Genomic DNA, 18102 nt, shown 5'->3' on the forward strand with positions numbered 1-18102 from the left:
AATCCATTCTGCCTACGTTGGTCATTTAAATGGAGTGTGCACTCAATTTACCTTTAATATAATTACTGATAGAATTTATGGTTAAAATTTGTTACATATTTTCTATGTGTCTTAAGCCTTTCTTCCCCTTCTATCTCTTAATTATTACCTTCTTTTGTGTTAAATAGATATGTTCTAGGATGCCATTTGATTTCCCTTATTATTTCTTTTACTATATATTTTTTAGTTATTTTCTTAATGGTTTTCCTGGGAATTACAATTAACATCTTAATCTGTAACAATTTAAATCTGATCAATACCATCTTAATTATAATATTATAAAAAACTATGCTCCTGAATAGCTCCATTCATTCCCCAAGCCATGATAATTTGAATGCTTAAAAAAAATAAACAGGGCTTCCCTGGTGGTGCAGTGGTTGAGAGTTCGCCTGCCGATGCAGGGGACACAGGTTCATGCCCCGGTCCGGGAAGATCCCACATGCCACGGAGTGGCTGGGCCCGTGAGCCATGACCGCTGAGCCTGCGCGTCCGGAGCCTGTGCTCCGCAACGGGAGAGGCCACAACAGTGAGAGGCCCGTGTACCGCAAAAAAATAAATAAAAAACATAAAATAAAATAAACAGAAGAGGGAGCCCTTAAAATCACAAATTTAGAAAAGGTATCCAGAATCTTGACTCCTTTCTCAAAACTGAGGAAAATTAATCTCATATATAAATGACCCCCCATCCCCCAAAAAGGCCCAAGGTCCACTCCTATACAAGAAATTATATGACTAAATTTAATGACAGTTATAGAGACAATATATATACATCTAAAGCAAATGCCCTGAAAACAAGGAAAAAAACTATACCATACTATTCAATAACATGCTAAAAGACAAGAAAAAACTTTTAGATAAGAAAAATCATAAATGAGAATTAGAAAATGTAGGGCGCGGCCGGATAGCCATTACGCATGCACTAAGTATGCCGCTAGGGCGTATGCACCTAATATGCTAATCAGGTTTTGAAGCAGTGGCCTATCCAAAGTCCGGCTTGTGAAATGCGATAACCATACGGACGAATCAGGGACTTACACGAGTCCTTAAGCCCTTATATAAGCAGACAGGCTCGAGCGTACGGGGTCTTCCTTCCATCCGCCCGAAACCAAGCTGTACTCCAATAAAGTGTGATGCGAGAAGAATCTAGCGTGTGGTGATTCGTCATTCTGCTGGTCAGAAGCGGCTCGCCGCAAGTGGTGCCGAAACCCGGGAACCTGCGCGCCCCGCATGGAGGACCGATTCAGAACTCGACACACGGAGTGAACCGCCGTTAAGTAGTCCAGTTTAGGATCAAGATCCAATTTGGGTCCCAACAAGGTTAACAAGAGTCGTGGAAGATAATCCCAAGAACGATGTGGAGCGCTCAAGGAGTGACACTGGGCTGGATACTGTTGATGAGCTTCCCCCTGCTCAAGGCGGAGATCAAGACGTTTTGGGGAATTAGCCGAACCTGGCCAGTCCCCATCCCCGTTCATTCTCAAAGTACCATTCTCCCAGTATTGTATTCCACTAGCTGTGAGATGAATACGGCTTGTGCTAGGCCACTAAGCACAGATTGGATGCTCTGAATAAGAGCAAGCAGATTGGAGAATTCCTAAAGGGAAATTGGTCCCGCGAGGCGGAGAAGATGATATTTAAGCAGAAGTTGAATATCCTGCAGCTGAATGCAACCAGAGTGGATCCAGTGACTCTTGGAGAATTTACCGCATGGCTAGCTAGAGCATTTTCCTTTTTTTAAGGAATGGGTGGGTGTGGGACTGTTCGCAGCCTGCTGTTTGTTTGGGATAGTGTTGTGTCTCTGGTTGGTCTGTCGTATTCGCATTCGAACCCGGCGAGATAGGATAATGCTCACTCAGGCGCTTGTGGCCATCAGTGAAGGCGAGTCCCCCGCAGCCTGGCTCTCCACCCTAAAAAACATATGATCGCCCTTGCACAGAGGGGCCTTGCCGCCATTGCACCTCTATAGGGGATCGGCCCTAGGGGCTGCCTCTGCACGGAGAGGTCTCGTTACCATTGCACCTCCATGAGGAGCCCATGCCACGTGAAGACAGCCCTTGCACTCTGCAGTTCGATTGCGAGCATTGCACGCAGGAGGGTGTCTGCGAATGCAAGCGGAAACTACCGGTACACCGTGTACATACCCCGGTATGAGCACTGGTACAGGTCAATGTCCGCTGCAATGGTCGAAAAGAAAAAAGGGGGAGATGTAGGGCGCGGCCGGATAGCCATTACGCATGCACTAAGTATGCCGCTAGGGCGTATGCACCTAATATGCTAATCAGGTTTTGAAGCAGTGGCCTATCCAAAGTCCGGCTTGCAAAATGCGATAACCATACGGACGAATCAGGGACTTACACGAGTCCTTAAGCCCTTATATAAGCAGACAGGCTCGAGCGTACGGGGTCTTCCTTCCATCCGCCCGAAACCAAGCAGTACTCCAATAAAGTGTGATGCGAGAAGAATCTAGCGTGTGGTGATTCGTCATTCTGCTGGTCAGAAGCGGCTCGCCGCAAGAAAAACTCAGAATTGGGTGATAGAGCTCACAAGTAAATTTCAAATAAATGAAAAATAATGAAAGAATACAAACCTAGAAAGAATATGAGAATAAATCCAACAGATCAATGTTAACACAAATAAGAATAAAGAAATATTTGAAAAGGATATGAAAATGAATTACAATTTAACCTATAGTTGTTTTATCTAGGCTTCTGTGTAAGTCTTATGATTAAAGAAAAGGTGAAAATCATATTTAAAAAACAAAGACAAAAAACCTAAATCATATTAGGGATCCTAACTACTCTTAGAAAACAATTCTACTAATTCTTCATAAGGATCCACAAAATCTAATAGGATCTTTTCCTTCCTAACATACTAGCTTCATGTCCTGTTAGTCACCATGCTACTACTCAAACACACAAACCTCATCCCCCTTGAGGGCCTTTGCATGTGTGGTTCACTCTCCTTGGTTGGGCTTTCTCATACAGTCAAAAAGCCTGTGACCTTACTTCATGTCTCTGCACAAACGTTAGGAAAGGGTTCTTGATCATGCTACCTTACCTAAATTTGCTGTGTTTTTGTTAGTGTCCTTCATAACATATTTCACTACCTTATATTATTTATCTATTTATTTCATGTTAATTTCTTCCTTAACATGGTATAATCTCCATTACTGCAAGAACATTATCTGCCCTAGTCAGTATTACTGGGTTGATTATGCCAAGCACAGTGCCAGCTCAGACTATTCAAATATTTTCCAGGTATAGGAATGAATGTATTTTTAGACAAGAGTCACATTGAAAAAGAGGATCTGGAAAGAATCTGGTCCAAAATACAGGTAAATGGCTACACCATAGAAGGAAAGGGACTAGCATGAAATTGGGAGGGGAATATGAGAAAAATAACATGGTGAATGATTAATGAGCTTAAGATGAAGTTGATATACTTCCTCCTCACATTACAAGACTTTCCTTCACTGAGAAGGGAGCTTTCCAACTAACGTTTCAAGGATGTGTTTACCAAGTGTATTTACCACCTGGGCTATCATTTACACAAATGACTTCTGCCTGACCTGCTCTTACGTACCTGTACACCAACTTCTTGTTTTTTCTCTCATAAACATCCAGGGTTCTTTTCCTTGCTCCAGTAAGGTAATTACATTTGGCTTAGAAATGGAATGGCCTGCTTTAAAGAAAACAGAATGCCACAGGTTGCAGAAATAAATTGTAACTAGTCAAGGTAAAATTATAATTATGATAATAAAAGATCATAATGATATTGACTATTTTAGAGAAGAACGGGAAAATTAAAGGATAAGAGTCAGTTAGGTAAGGCAAAGTTTTTGTTTTGCTGTATTTAAAATTCAAACTCATATGTCCTCTAACTCTAGAGAGCAAACATAATGTGGTTAAAAACATATTTTGAAGCCTGGGATCAATTCCTGCCTTTGCTACCTTCCAGCTGGGTATAACCTCGAATAATTCACTTAAACCCACTATACCTCAGTATTCTCATTTATAAAATGGGGATAATAATAGTACTGTTGGGGGAACTAAATCAGTTAATACTCTCAGTTATTTTAATCAGTTAAATCACATAATGTGCTTAGAATAATGACTACTACCCAGTAATCAAAATGTTAGCTATTAACATTATTCTTATGCTCTAATGTCACTAGAGGATACAAGAAAAGAGAGCTATAAGATATTCATTCCATTTTGAATGTAATTTTCATGTATTACAACTTTCAACCACAAATCAGATGAACTTTGTTTTAAGAAATGAACTGCTTTTGGTACAGTTTTAAATAAATCCCAATTATGCAATCCATCACCATATACATTGTAGAGGCTCTTTTGATACCGAGAGCAATTTAGGACCCTCTGTCAAGCTGATATCCCTGAAACTGTTTCAGATCTTAAAATGGAGTATTAGAGCAATCTGGAGCACAAATGAATAAAAAACTTGGATCCTTTGACCATGGTTATACAGTATATGCCACAAATACCTAATTTAGCTGCTTGGTCATTATGGAAGAGATGCAAATATAAAAAAAGAACACATGGAGATGTGAATATGATTGAAGGATAGGGAAGATGAAAGTGTTTAATGGAGCTGCCATTTCTAACCTGACAAAGCTCAGACCACTTTTTTGGGAGAGGAAAAACAAATTTAACTAGTTTCTTGAAAGGCAGCCCTGAAAATTACAGTAGAAAAAATACACAGCCTATAGAGCAGATTCTAAATTAATCTAAATTATTTGAAGCGAATGAACATACCCAGTGAGACCAAGTTACCATAGTTCTCCATCATCACATCCCGGTACAAAGTCTTCTGAATGAGGTCAAGACATTCCCACTCCTGCTGAGAGAAGCCTATGGCCACATCACTGAATGTCAGTGATCCCTGAAACAGTAAACACATGTATCACTGGGCAAATTAAAGAAAATACTTTGAAAGCAGAAGCAGGAGTTGATGGACTTCTCCATAGGAAAAGAGAAAATGAAAGTAAGTAGGCTGGCAATCTATAATGTGGAAGGAGACTTAAGCACAAGGTATACATATTTTTTAAGAAGCCTGCCAACACAGGTCAAATGTCTTCTGTATTCTGGGATACTTCTAAGTATCTGAACCATTTGGAAATGGACAAAATAATGTTTCCCTCCTAAATTAAAAAGCGTATATACAAGAATAATGTCCAAATGGTATCTGCCTCAAAAATTCTCAATAAATAAATATTTCTCCAAATTTTAAAAACTGGGTTGCATAAAATTAATATGATTTTCTTCAAGTATCAAGTACTATTATGTTAGATCTTGCCATAAGCATTTTTGCTTGATTCAATAAATCCATTTATTATTTTGGCATATGACATTGTATTTTATAAATAAATCAGATTTAATAATTTATACAATTAGATGCACATTTGGAAGGTTTTCCACAATTGTAAGGTTCTATTTTCACCAACTACATATAATGATATGCATTTTTGTTGCCATCTACCATTTCACACTGAACACTTTCCTTATTCTGAGTGTAGTAGGTAACCTCATTGATTACCAGTGATCTCCATTTCCTGGTATTTATGTCCTAATGTAATCCTCTCCCTTTGAATGTGGTCTGAACCCAGTGAGAGAGAACTATTTCCAACAAATAGAATATAGAAAAGTGATGGAATGTCACATCCAACATTAGCTTATAAAAAACTATGATTTCCACATTGCTTATTCTCTCTTGCTGTCTCACTTGGTCACTCTGATGAAGCCAGCTACCACGTGTGAGCTGCCCTAAGGAAAGCCCCACATAATAAACCCCTTTTGGAGGAAGACGCGGTCGCCGCTGTAGCGGAGCCTCGGGCCGCCCACTCCTGCTCCTGATTCACTGCCGTTCGCTCTCGCGGAGAAACAAGTTGGTCAGGAAGCCGCACCGCAGCTATGGCTTTTAAAGATACCGGGGAAGGGGCTTCCCTGGTGGCCCAGTAGTTGAGAGTCCGCCTGCCGATGCAGGGGACGTGGGTTCGTGCCCCGGTCCGCGAGGATCCCACGTGCCGCAGAGCTGCTGGGCCGCTGAGCCATGGCCGCTGAGCCTGTGCGTCAAGATACCGGGAAGACTCCCGTGGAGCCCGAGGTGGCGATTCACTGGATTAGAATCACCCTCACCAGCCGCAACGTGAAGTCTTTGAATAAGGTATGTGCTGATCTGATCAAAGGCGCGAAGGAAAAGAATCTCAAAGTGAAAGGACCAGTTCGGATGCCTACCAAGACTCTGAGAATAACTACAAGGAAAACTCCTTGTGGTGAAGGTTCTAATACTTGGGATCGTTTCCAGATGAGGATCCACAAGCGACTCACTGACCTGCACAGTCCTTCTGAGATTGTCAAGCAGATCACTTCCATCAGTATTGAGCCAGGAGTCGAGGCTGAAGTCACCATTGCAGATGCTTAAATCAACATTTTTAATAAATTGATAATCAGTTGTTAAATATTGTTGACTTTTATTCATAATACTGACAGGTCTTGGGAATAGAGTTGTGCTATGGAATTCATTCCACCTTTTAAGTAGAATAATTAAAATTAGATGGGTAGCCTATGTTTTACTTTTTTTCATTATATTTTCCAGGGGCCACTAAATTAGTTTACACTTGACATTATTTGAAAACTGAAATATATTAGCTAAATAACATGTGAGACCTTGTGTTGATGATGAATATATACAGTTCTGGCTGCCTATTGGAGCTTTTCCAGAGAACATGTGTCTGGGTTCTACTCTGGAAAATCCGATTTAATTGATATGGGGTACTATCAAAAGTTTCTGGGGTGATTCTAATGTGTACAGCCATGGTTAAGAACCTAAGGTACTAGAGGGCAAGTAACTCAGGGAAAATAGATCTTAAATTCCAGCCCTGGCTCTGCCAGTTTGTCATAACTCCTTTTAAATTTGGAAAATTTCAAAATGTTTTTGAAACTTCGTTAATAAATTTTATAGACAAAAAACAAAACAAAACAAAACAAAAAAACAATAAACCAAGAGCAGTCGCCAGCCAACAGCTACTAAGGAAGTGAGGCCCTCAGTCCAACAGCCATGAAAAACTGGGTCAAGTCAACAACCACTTCAATGAGTTCGGATGCAGATCCACTCAAAGTTGAGCTTTAAAATGACTGCAAACCCTGACCAACACATTATAACCCTGTGAGAGACCCAGAGCAGGAGAGCCACGCTAAGCAACATCCAGATATCTTAACTCACTGAAACTGTGAGATAAATGCTTGCTGCTTTAAGATGCTATGTTTCAGAGTAACTCATTATGCACTAAAAGATAATTCATTGATTTAAATGATACTGAAGAAGGCTGGTCAATTATATAGATGTTACACAAACTTAGCATGTCTCATTCAACAACAAAATAGCTTTAGTATTTATGTCTCATGGCTTTCCTACCAAATCCATGACCTCCATGTTCAAAGCCCCAATCATATACTACTCATCCACACAAAGCAGGAATTTCATACCATATTAAGATTCAGGTCATTCAATGATAAATTCCACCTCATCTACCTGGAAATCTCGGATCTGTGGAAAACTTCAAAGTCTTACCATGGATAGTTAAACAGAACCATTGTCTCCATCTCCAAACTACAGATCTGACCTGTATAGCATAAATTTCTACTTCAAATAACTTACCCCACTGTTCCATCACTGCCCTTAATTGAAGAATGGGCACTTAAAATATATTGAAAATTTTGGACAATAATTACATGAACACTAGTTAGTTTTGAATGGGCCATACGGAGACAGTGCCAGGTAATTTGGCCACATATTTCTCTGGAACAATAGCTAGGAAACAGGTTATTTGAGGGAACTTTCTGTTAGGAAACATCAGAAAAATTAATGAAAATACTTACATGACCAAAAAAATACACATATTTCAACAAGGAGAGAAACATCAACTTACATGGGCCATGGTTTTAGACCTGCAAGAGATGATCAGTCCTCTGGGCTCCTCTACCAGAAAAGCAGAGTCCAGAAAACCCAGACCTGGGAGAAGAGAAAGACCTTGAGACCAGTTGTATTTTAGTGTTTCCTCACTGGCCTTAAGTTAATATTACCATTTATGCTCTTCCATTCCAGATTCCAAATTACTTCATATCACACACAACTTGGGTAAGTTAGGATTCTGGACAAATCCATTTCCTCACTCAATTCCTAGGAGTCTCAGCTTCAGAGTCATTTCTGCATTGAAACCAGACCCAGATACTTCAGTAGAAAATTTTCTGGCCAATGTACCATTGTTATCAGGTTTACATGAAACTAAGATTGGGCAGCTCTGTCCTGCTCTGAGCAGATCTTCCTCTTTCCATTCCCAACTTCAAGAGAAAAGAGGCCACATAATCCAAATCAGAACCTCTTTCTGGGCTTGAAAGTGGGTGAAGTTGATCAAAATATTAGAGATGGACAAGTAATGTTCAGCATTCTGAGTCCAGCAAAGCTTATTAGTTAAATATATGACAGACCAATATTATACTAGAATATACAAGTAATCATTCAATGTTAAATTGGGAAGAATATTTAAGGACGTGGAAAATGTTCCATATATATTGTCAATAGAAAAGTCAGGTTGACTAATATATTTCTATTTATAAAATATAAGAGCATATTAATCAATACAGAGAAAAGAATGACAATCATAAAACAGAAAATAGAAAAGTCTGGAAATTTATATGGCCATATATTAACAGCTATTATATTTTTGGTTATGTTTTTACTGTTTTGTTTTTTAGGGGGTGTTTTTAGGAATGAATCACTGGGTATTCAGTTGTTTTTAGTTCATACATGAAACAATCAAAACCAGTGAAGACATAAATTATACCTTTGCCATGATCAGAATTTGACATCGGCAATCCCTATCGTTTTGCTTAGATCTTGAGTTTTGGGGTTTTTTTTAAGGTTACTTCATAATCATTGTAACAATTGACATAAGAACTTGAAATTTTTTTTTTTTTTTTTGCTGCTGCACATAGGCTTTCTCTAGTTGCGGCGAACAGGGGCTACTTTTCATTGCGGTGCACAGGCTTCTCATTGCGGTGGCTTCTCTTGTTGCGGTGCACAGGCTCTAGAGGGCAGGCTCTGTAGTTGTGGCGCATGGGCTTAGTTGCTCCTCAGCATGTGGGATCTTCCCCAACCAGGGCTCGAACCCGTGTCTCCTGCATTGGCAGGAGGATTCTTAACCACTGTGCCACCAGGGAAGTCCAAAATATGTTTTTTTTTTTTAATTTGTTAAGGTGAAGACGTCCACAAAGTTCTTTGTTCTTTAAATTCAGATCATTGGGATGTCTCTGGCAGTCCAGTGGTTAAGACTTCACCTTTCAGGGACTTCCCTGGTGGCACAGTGGATAAGACTCCATGCTCCCAATGCAGGCAGCCCACATTCTATCCCTGGTCAGGGAACTAGATCCCACATGCATGCTGCAACTAAGAGTTCACATGCCACAATTAAGGAGCCCTCCTGCCGCAACTAAGGAGCCCTCCTACCACAAGTAAGACCAGTGTAACCAAATAAATAAATAAATATTAAAAAAAAAAAAAGACTTCACCTTCCAATGCAGGGGGTGCGGGTTCGATCCCTGGCTGGGGAGCTAAGATCCCATATGCCTTGGGGCCAAAAAAACCAAGAAGCAATATTGTAACAAACTCAATAAAGACTTTAAAAATGGTCCACATCAAAAAACTTTAAAAAAATTATTTTAAATAAATAAATTCAGATCATTTTACTATATGGCTTATATTTTGTTTCCTTTGGATCCCAATATCTCATTTTATAATTTCTTCTCAGTTATGTTGGAATTCTGACGACAAAAAACTTGGGAACAGTCCCTGAGTAATCTCTTTTGTGAAGTGATGACAGTCTCAATACAGCTTTATTTCAGATCTTTTCAACAGAAGAATTTATCTTGTTTCTGAACCTGTCAGTTTTGTCATGATATCCTCCAGATAGCTGCTGAATTATCTTACCTATTAATTTTGCTATACATCTAATATCATTAGAATGAAATCTACAAAATATAAAGGTTATAGTAAAAAAATCCACTTATTGCCATACAGATCCATGTGGTTCAGTATTATTTGTTTATATGCTTACTGTCACTATAGTCACACTGATGTCTCCTTTAGGCAGGTCACCTAACGCTCACCAGTGGCCTTTATCACACATTACCTTTCAATTATTCCTATTCAGATTTTAACTTCCTTCACAGATTATATGTACTCTGAAGGAAGTAATTATGTCTTTTTAGTGGCTGTATTACTTCAAATATTATACTTTCCAGGTCTGACATATTTTAAACAATTAAAAGAAGTATGATTTTTGACTACAAAACACCACTTTTAGAAAAAATTTTAAAGGAAATAACTTACAGAAGTTCACAAGGTATATGCACAAGAATGTTCATCAGAGAATAATTTTTGATAGTCCAAAATTAAAAACATAAAAATCCCACAGCAGGCAAACAGGTTAACTATATTATAGTCTGCTATATTGTGACATACTATGCCATTCTTTTTATTTTTTATTTTTTGGCTGCATTGGGTCTTTGTTGCTGCGTGGGCTTTCTCTAGTTGCAGCGAGTGGAGGCTGCTCTTCATTGCAGTACGTGTGCTTCTCACTGCGGTGGCTTCTCTTGTTGCTGAGCACGGGCTGTAGGCGCACGGGCTTCAGTAGTTGTGGCAAAAGGTCTAACTAGTTGTGGCTCGTGGGCTCTAGAACGCAGGCTCAGTAGTTGTGGCTCACGGACTTAGTTGTTCTTAGCAGGTTGCATCTTCCTGGACCAGGGCTTGAACCCTTTCCCCTGCACTGCAGGAGGATTCTTAACCACTGCACCACCAGGGAAGTCCCCCTACGCCATTCTTAATAAGAACGATATTAAACCATATAATTGACGGAAAACAATATTAAAAGAATTGCTCGGTGAAGAAGGTAGGTCTAAAAAAGTATGCGTAATTTAAGAGGTGGCATCCCGTTGAAATTAAGAAAAATATTTCAATGCCGATTTCCTCATCAGCAAAGTAGGGATAAAAATATCACATACGATATATGACTAGTTTGAAGACTAGGCAAAATAATTCAAATACACACTAAATTATATATCATGATGACTAATGTAAATTATCTATCATTATTGAAGAAGAAAATCATTCCATGTTCCTTAACCTTTTATTATAAAAGGAAGCTAATTCTGGTGCTTCCTGGTTTTATTATATTAAAACTTGTGCTTCTTGGGTGTCCTCTTTCTTCTAATTCTAGTATTTAAAATTTTAGGAGGTACGTTTGAGAAAACAGATTTCTGCTTAATAAAATCATTAATTAAAAAGAGAGAGAGAGGGCTTCCCTGGTGGCGCAGTGGTTGAGAGTCCGCCTGCCGATGCAGGGGACGCGGGTTCGTGCCCCGGTCCGGGAAGATCCCACATGCCGCGGAGTGGCTGGCCCGTGAGCCATGGCTGCTGAGCCTGCGCGTCCGGAGCCTGTGCTCCGCAGCGGGAGAGGCCACAGCAGTGAGAGGCCCGCATAGCGCAAAAAAAAAAAAAAAGAGAGAGAGAGAGAGATTATCAGACAAGAAGAGAGAAAATGTCCCCTTCCTCAGTCCCCAGCAGCTATAGAGAGCAAGAAAAACTGTTCAGAATCATAAACCTGTTCAAAGAACATCATGATAAAACTGGAGAACTAACTAACTGGAAAACTAACTGGAGAATGGAATCTTATTCTTTGCACAATATAGAGATTTATGTAAATATCTATAAATATAATCTTTATTTTCTGGTATAACAACTATGTTTGGAAATATTGTTTGTACTTGTAAGACACCTGGAAATCAGAGATTAGTGTTATTTTTTCTGAAAATAAGCTTAAATCTCTAAATTATTAACTCTGAAAGCATGTCTTACTTAGTAATATGGTGCCCTGGTAATTAAGTTTTAAATAACATTTGTAATAACTAAAAGGTTTAACTACTTGTAATGCTTTTCACACAAGATTCTCTGCCCTTCCCTCTTCTCCCTACATATACAGGGGTATAAAGAAAACTATCATTGGATTAGATTTCTTTTTTGAACTATGAGTTGAACCTTGTCTCCTTTATTTGATCAATTTTATTCTGCCAAAACAAAACCACACAAAATTGGAAAAATATACACCAAAATGTTAAAGTGACTATCTCTAAGCAGGGAGATAATGGGTTATCCTTGCTTTCTTCTCAGTAAATTCCCTAAAGAAATGAAAATTTTTTGCAATAAGCCTGTATTAATTCCATCATCATAAATAAAATATATAAAGATATTTCAAAAGTATTAAAATATCTATAGTCATCACTTTGGGAAGAGGCCATATATTCCTCATTTTAAAAAATCTGTTAATATGAACAATGAAAAAAAAATCAATGTGATTAAATAAATACCAGTTAAGCGAATTCCCTGGCGGTCCAGTGGTTAGGACCCCATGCTTCCACTGTAGAGGGCCCGGGTTCGATCCCTAGTCAGGGAACTAAAATCCCGCATAATAGTGTACTAGCACAAAAACAGAAATATAGATCAATGGAACAGGATGGAAAGCCCAGAGATAAACCCACGCACCTATGGTCACCTAATCTATGACAAAGGAGACAAGACTATACAGTGGAGAAAAGACAGCCTCTTCAATAAGTGGTGCTGGGAAAACTGGACAGCTACATGTAAAAGAATGAAATTAGAACACTCCCTAACACCATACACAAAAATAAACTCAAAATGGATTAAAGACCTAAATGTAAGGCCAGACACTATAAAACTCTTAGAGGAAAACATAGGCAGAACACTCTTTGACATAAATTGTAGAAAGATCTTTTTTGACCCACCTCCTAGAGTAATGAAAATAAAAACAAAAATAAACAAATGGGACCCAATTAAACTTACAACCTTTTGCACAGCAAACCATAAACAAGACGAAAAGAAAATGGGAGAAAATATTTGCAAATGAAGCAACTGACAAAGGATTAATCTCCAAAATATACAAACAGCTCATGCAGCTCAATATCGAAAAAGCAAACAACCCAATCAAAAAATGGGCGGAAGACCTAAATAGACATTTCTCCAAAGAAGACATACAGATGGCCAACAGACACATGAAAAGATGCTTAACATCACTAATTATTAGAGAAATGTAAATCAAAACTATAGTGAGGTACCACCTCACACCGGTCAGAATGGCCATCATCAAAAAATCTACAAACTATAAATGCCGGAGAGGGTGTGGAGAAAAGGGAACCTTCTTACACTGTTGGTGGGAATGTAAATTGATACAGCCACTATGGAGAACAGTATGGAGGTTCCTTAAAAAACTAAAAATAGGAGACTTCCCTGGTGGCGCAGTGGTTAAGAATCTGCCGGCCAATGCAGGGGACAACGGGTTCAATCCCTGGTCCAGGAAGATCCCACCTGCCGCAGAGCAACTAAGGCCCATGCACCACAACTAACTTAGCCTGTGCTCTAGAGCCCACGAGCCACAACTACTGAGCCTGCATGCCACAATTACTGAAGCCCATGTGCCTAGAGCCCGTGCTCCACAACAAGAGAAGCCACCGTGATGAGAAGCCCATGCACCACAAAGAAGAGTAGCTCCCTCTCACCGCAACTAGAGAAAGCCCACGCACAGCAAAAAAGACCCAACACAGCCCTAAATAAATAAACAAGTTTATTTAAACAAAACCTAAAAATAGAACTACCATATGACCCAGCAAATCCCACTACTGGGCATATACCAGGAGAAAACCATAATCAAAAAGATACAATGTTCATTGCAGCACTATTTACAATAGCCAGGACATGGAAGCAACCTAAATGTCCATCAACAGAGGAATGGATAAAGAAGATGTGGTACATATACAGTGGAATATTACTCAGCCATAAAAAGGAATGAAATTGTGTCATTTGCAGAGACATGGATGGACCTAGAGACTGTCATACAGAGTGAAGTAGGTCAGAAAAACAAATATCGTATGTTAATGCATATATGTGGAATCTAGAAAAATGGTAAAGAGGATCTTATTTGCAAAGAAGAAACAGACACTCAGACATAGAGAACAAACGTATGGATACCAAGGGAGAGGGAGAGTGAGATGAATTGGGAGATTGGAATTGACATATATACACTACTATATATAAACTAGATAACTAATGAGGACCAACCGCATAGCACAGGGAACTCTACTCGGTGCTCTGTGGTGACCTAAATGGGAAGGAAATCCAAAAAAGAGGGGATGTATGTATACATAGGGCTGATTCACTTTGCTGTATAGCAGAAACTGACACAGCAGTGTAAAGCAACTATACTCGAATAAAAATAAATAAATAAAATAAATACCACTTAAGTATATTCATTTCTTGAATATCCTTTAGCTGTACTGCACTGATATAATTAGAGACATTTCCCTATAAACACTCTAACATCAATGGAAAAGGAAATTGCCTTTGCAAATTAATGTGAATATGTATACCAAATAGGTAGAAAAGTTCTGGGTACACAGAAAATGCTCAATAAATGTGGCTAAACATTTTCATTTTTCTCTGAAAAACCAATTAAACTATCATTTTGGATATAATCCTTGCAAAAGTTTTTACAAAATTCTCTTTTTAAAATGAGTTGCATATATACTTTCAAATTTTCTTGACTACTATTATCTACATATTAAGATTGCTTAACATTAGATCATAGCCATTTTTTTTCTTGTAACGGCTAATTCTTATAAGCAGGAATTTTATTATCTACATAATATTCTATCTCATGGATGTCGTGTGATTTTCTTAACCATTCCATTAGTATAATCATTAATTTTGTGCAAAATCATCCCAAGGTATAACAGTCTTTGATTGCATATCAATTACCCAGGTCTAATCTTTTGGGTTATCACACCTTTGAAAAATGCATTTTTCCAAATATATACAGTAATTCTATACAAGCACAAGGGATTTGTGGTCCCCTGTAGGCCCCAAAATACAAAGGATCCCTGGATCAGAACACTTGTTCTGGAAAACTAGCGTCCACGTAGCCCTTTGACATGCAAGCACTCAACACATTAACATCATATTTTCATCACTGATTTATAGAATCTGAAGGGTGAATGACACAGAATAAAGACAATGTTGAGCATTTATTATGTGCCATCCTTCAAGACTACTAAACCCACTGTGACCTCATACCTATAACCAGAATTAAGTAGGACTGTGCGATCTGTATCAGGGCTCACAGGTTTCTCCCGTCAGAGCTCATAGTTTCATACTCAAATGCTTTCATACTCAAATACATAAATGAGCCCCAGAGAACTGCCAGGGAGGGTAATCCGAGGAAGGAATCCTAATCTTGGGAGTCTTTTTATCCATACGTTCCTAGGAGCCTGTCTCAGGGGCAATTCTTGATTTAAAATTCCTATCTCAGCAGCTGGTATGTACTTTCTTGCTGGAAGGTGTCTTGTAGGACTCAAAACCAGATTTCCCAACTGCGCCCACATTCTTTGGGAGAAGTACATGTTTGAGAGAAGCCTAGAAGCAGCAAAGGGGAAAAAGAGCTATGTGTCACATGACACCACAGAGCCACTGCAATCCACATTCACAAGAAGGACATGCACCCTGTGTCTCCGTCACACAAGGACGAACACACACCTCTCTCAGTCTCACAATCGCACTCACTCTAAGAGATAAAATCACCCTCCCCCACTGCTGAAGCGCCCACAGCCCCGACGGGGCGGGCGGACTCCCGTGGCTGCGCTCCGGCCGTCCACGCTTTGAGCGCCTCCCGCAATCCCAGTCTCACCGCCACTGGCTGTCCCTCATGGGCGCCAGCTACGTCTGCGCAGTCGTCTTCGCGGCGACCCAAGCGGATTCTTCCTCGGACGGGTGCCACTCACGCGCAGTACGCAACACGGGACACGGAAAAAGAACCGGAGGTCAAAGTCACCTCGCCGTCTGTGGGACGTGAGGTTCCAGGTCGTTAAAGTCCTGAAGCAAAGCAACTGCAGGGCCGGGCCTGGAGATTTCTGGGAATGACCGCCCCACTGCGCCTGCGCAGCGCTGGTCTCCCAACGTCCGGAGGCCCAACCTGAGGCGGAAGGCGGGTTCAGCGGTTCCCAGGGCCAGGAGGCGGCGAGTGAGGGTGGGGCCGGACCAGAGAATTGTGAGGAGGGACCTGCGGAGCTCTTCTTTTCCAAGGCTTCAGGCCTGCGTGTGAAGGGTCTGTCCAGTTGAATCAGTAACATGACCCCGAGGGCCATCCAGTGCGAGCTCTTGAAGTGGGTTCATGATCCAACCAAACTGTGCGTGTTTGTGTCGTGTGTTATGAGCGTGCAGGTAAATGTATCCCTGCCCTAAAACGCTCATTCCACTCGCAATGCCACAGGTACTGACTACTCCGGTTTTAGAGCTGAAGCCTCTGAGTTTACATAAGTTGTATAACATTACACTGTTGATTAGCAAAGACGTGTTTCCGGGTGAGAAAACCTGGATAAAGTGAGACTTTATAATATATTCTCATTGTAGGAAAAGGGAAAATGAGTTTTGGTCCCTCTTTCAAGAATACTGATTGCAGTTCTCTGAAAACTAGAACAAAAAGCAATACCTTATTTACATTTTACAATATTATGTCCACCAGAAATTGACTGTTGTTAAGCGATTCTTTTCATCCCTCTCTGCTCTATTGTGAAGTGGCGAGCTTGACTGCATTTTTTAAAACCCCCAGGTTGAGAAACATCTTTTAATTCGTAATGCCTGGTCATGACATCTCATTGAAAAATACTTTGCTTCTCAGTTGTTTGGGCAGTGAAGATAAATCAGACTCAAAATCTGAAAGGAGGAAGATTCTTCTGGGCTATCAGAAGAATTGAGGTTGCATTACACATATATATATATTTAGCTTCATGAGTGAGTTCATGAGTAAGCAAATGGGAAATGTAAAGTTCTCATCAAAGGATGCCCATATTTCAGTTATCAGCATTACAACATATTTTAAATATGCAATCCATGCATAGATTAACATTTCAAAAGGATATAAAGTTTAACTAAAAATGCGATCAACCTCTTCTGCCATATATTTCAGACATATAGTAGCTAACCTTAGCATGCACAGCATTTTGATTTTAGTGTATATAGCCTTCCAGACGTTATTTTATTTTTTTCTCATAAAATAATTTGACATTTAAAAAAATATTATTGAAGTACAATTGATTTACAATGTTGTGTTAATTTCTGTACAACAAAGTGACTCAGTTATACATATATATATATATATATATACTTTTTCATATTCTTTTCTGTTATGGTTTAATCATAGGATGTTGAATATAGTTCCCTGTGCTATACAGTAGGACCTTGTTGTTTCAGATAAGTTATTTTATTATTATTTTTTAAAATGTATTTATTTTTGGCTGCAATGGGTCTTCGTGGCTGCATGCGGACTTTCTCTAGTTGCGGCGAGCGGGGGCTACTCTTCGTTGCGGTGCGCGGGCTTCTCTTGCTGCGGAGCACAGGCTCTAGACTGCAGGCTCAGTAGTTGTGGCTCACAGGGTTAGTTGCTCCACGGCATGTGGAATCTTCCCGGACCAGGGCTCGAACCCGTGTCCCCTGCATTGGCAGTCGGATTCTTAACCACTGTGCCACCAGGGAAGCCCCCAGATAAGTTATTTTAAAATAAAATATACAGGGGCTTCCCTGTGGCGCAGTGGTTGAGAGTCTGCCTGCCGATGCGGGGGACACGGGTTCGTGCCCCGGTCCGGGAGGATCCCACGTGCGGCGGAGCGGCTGGGCCCGTGAGCCGTGGCCGCTGAGCCTGTGCGTCCGGAGCCTGTGCTCCGCAACGGGAGAGGCCACACAGTGAGAGGCCCGTGTACCGCAAAAAAAAAAAAAAAAAAAAAATATACAATGTTACACACACACATATGAATACAAAATGTATATGTAATTTCAAATACTATGTATGCTATATGCATATGAAAGTATGTATTTCTTTTTCTTCAAACAAATGTGTTTCCGTATAAGTACTTAAGGAGTGTCATCATT

At 39.9% G+C, this 18102-nt stretch overlaps 2 protein-coding genes across 2 annotated transcripts in view; one reads left to right on the plus strand and one right to left on the minus strand.

Moving 5' to 3' along the window:
- The window catches only part of LOC116744121 (zinc finger protein 420-like), a 55962-nt gene extending 39907 nt beyond the window's left edge, over positions 1–16055 (minus strand). The window contains 4 exon segments of the mRNA XM_032613441.1: positions 3622–3720; positions 4815–4941; positions 7988–8070; positions 15866–16055. Coding sequence (XP_032469332.1) covers positions 3622–3720; positions 4815–4941; positions 7988–7996 — 235 coding nt within the window. The 5' untranslated portion in view covers positions 7997–8070; positions 15866–16055.
- On the plus strand, positions 5925–6512 carry LOC116744474 (40S ribosomal protein S20-like). The gene has a single exon (XM_032614276.1). It carries the CDS (start codon positions 6109–6111, stop codon positions 6478–6480), a length of 372 nt encoding a protein of 123 aa, XP_032470167.1. The 5' UTR covers positions 5925–6108; the 3' UTR covers positions 6481–6512.
- Positions 16056–18102: the final 2047 nt, after the last annotated feature.

The sequence above is a fragment of the Phocoena sinus genome, chromosome 19 (genome assembly GCF_008692025.1).
Source record: "Phocoena sinus isolate mPhoSin1 chromosome 19, mPhoSin1.pri, whole genome shotgun sequence".
In the NCBI taxonomy this organism is placed as follows: domain Eukaryota; kingdom Metazoa; phylum Chordata; class Mammalia; order Artiodactyla; family Phocoenidae; genus Phocoena; species Phocoena sinus.

Bases quoted from the DNA above. Each gene is read 5' to 3' on its own strand.
- LOC116744474 (XM_032614276.1), top strand. From the start codon at position 6,109: ATGGCCGCTGAGCCTGTGCGTCAAGATACCGGGAAGACTCCCGTGGAG.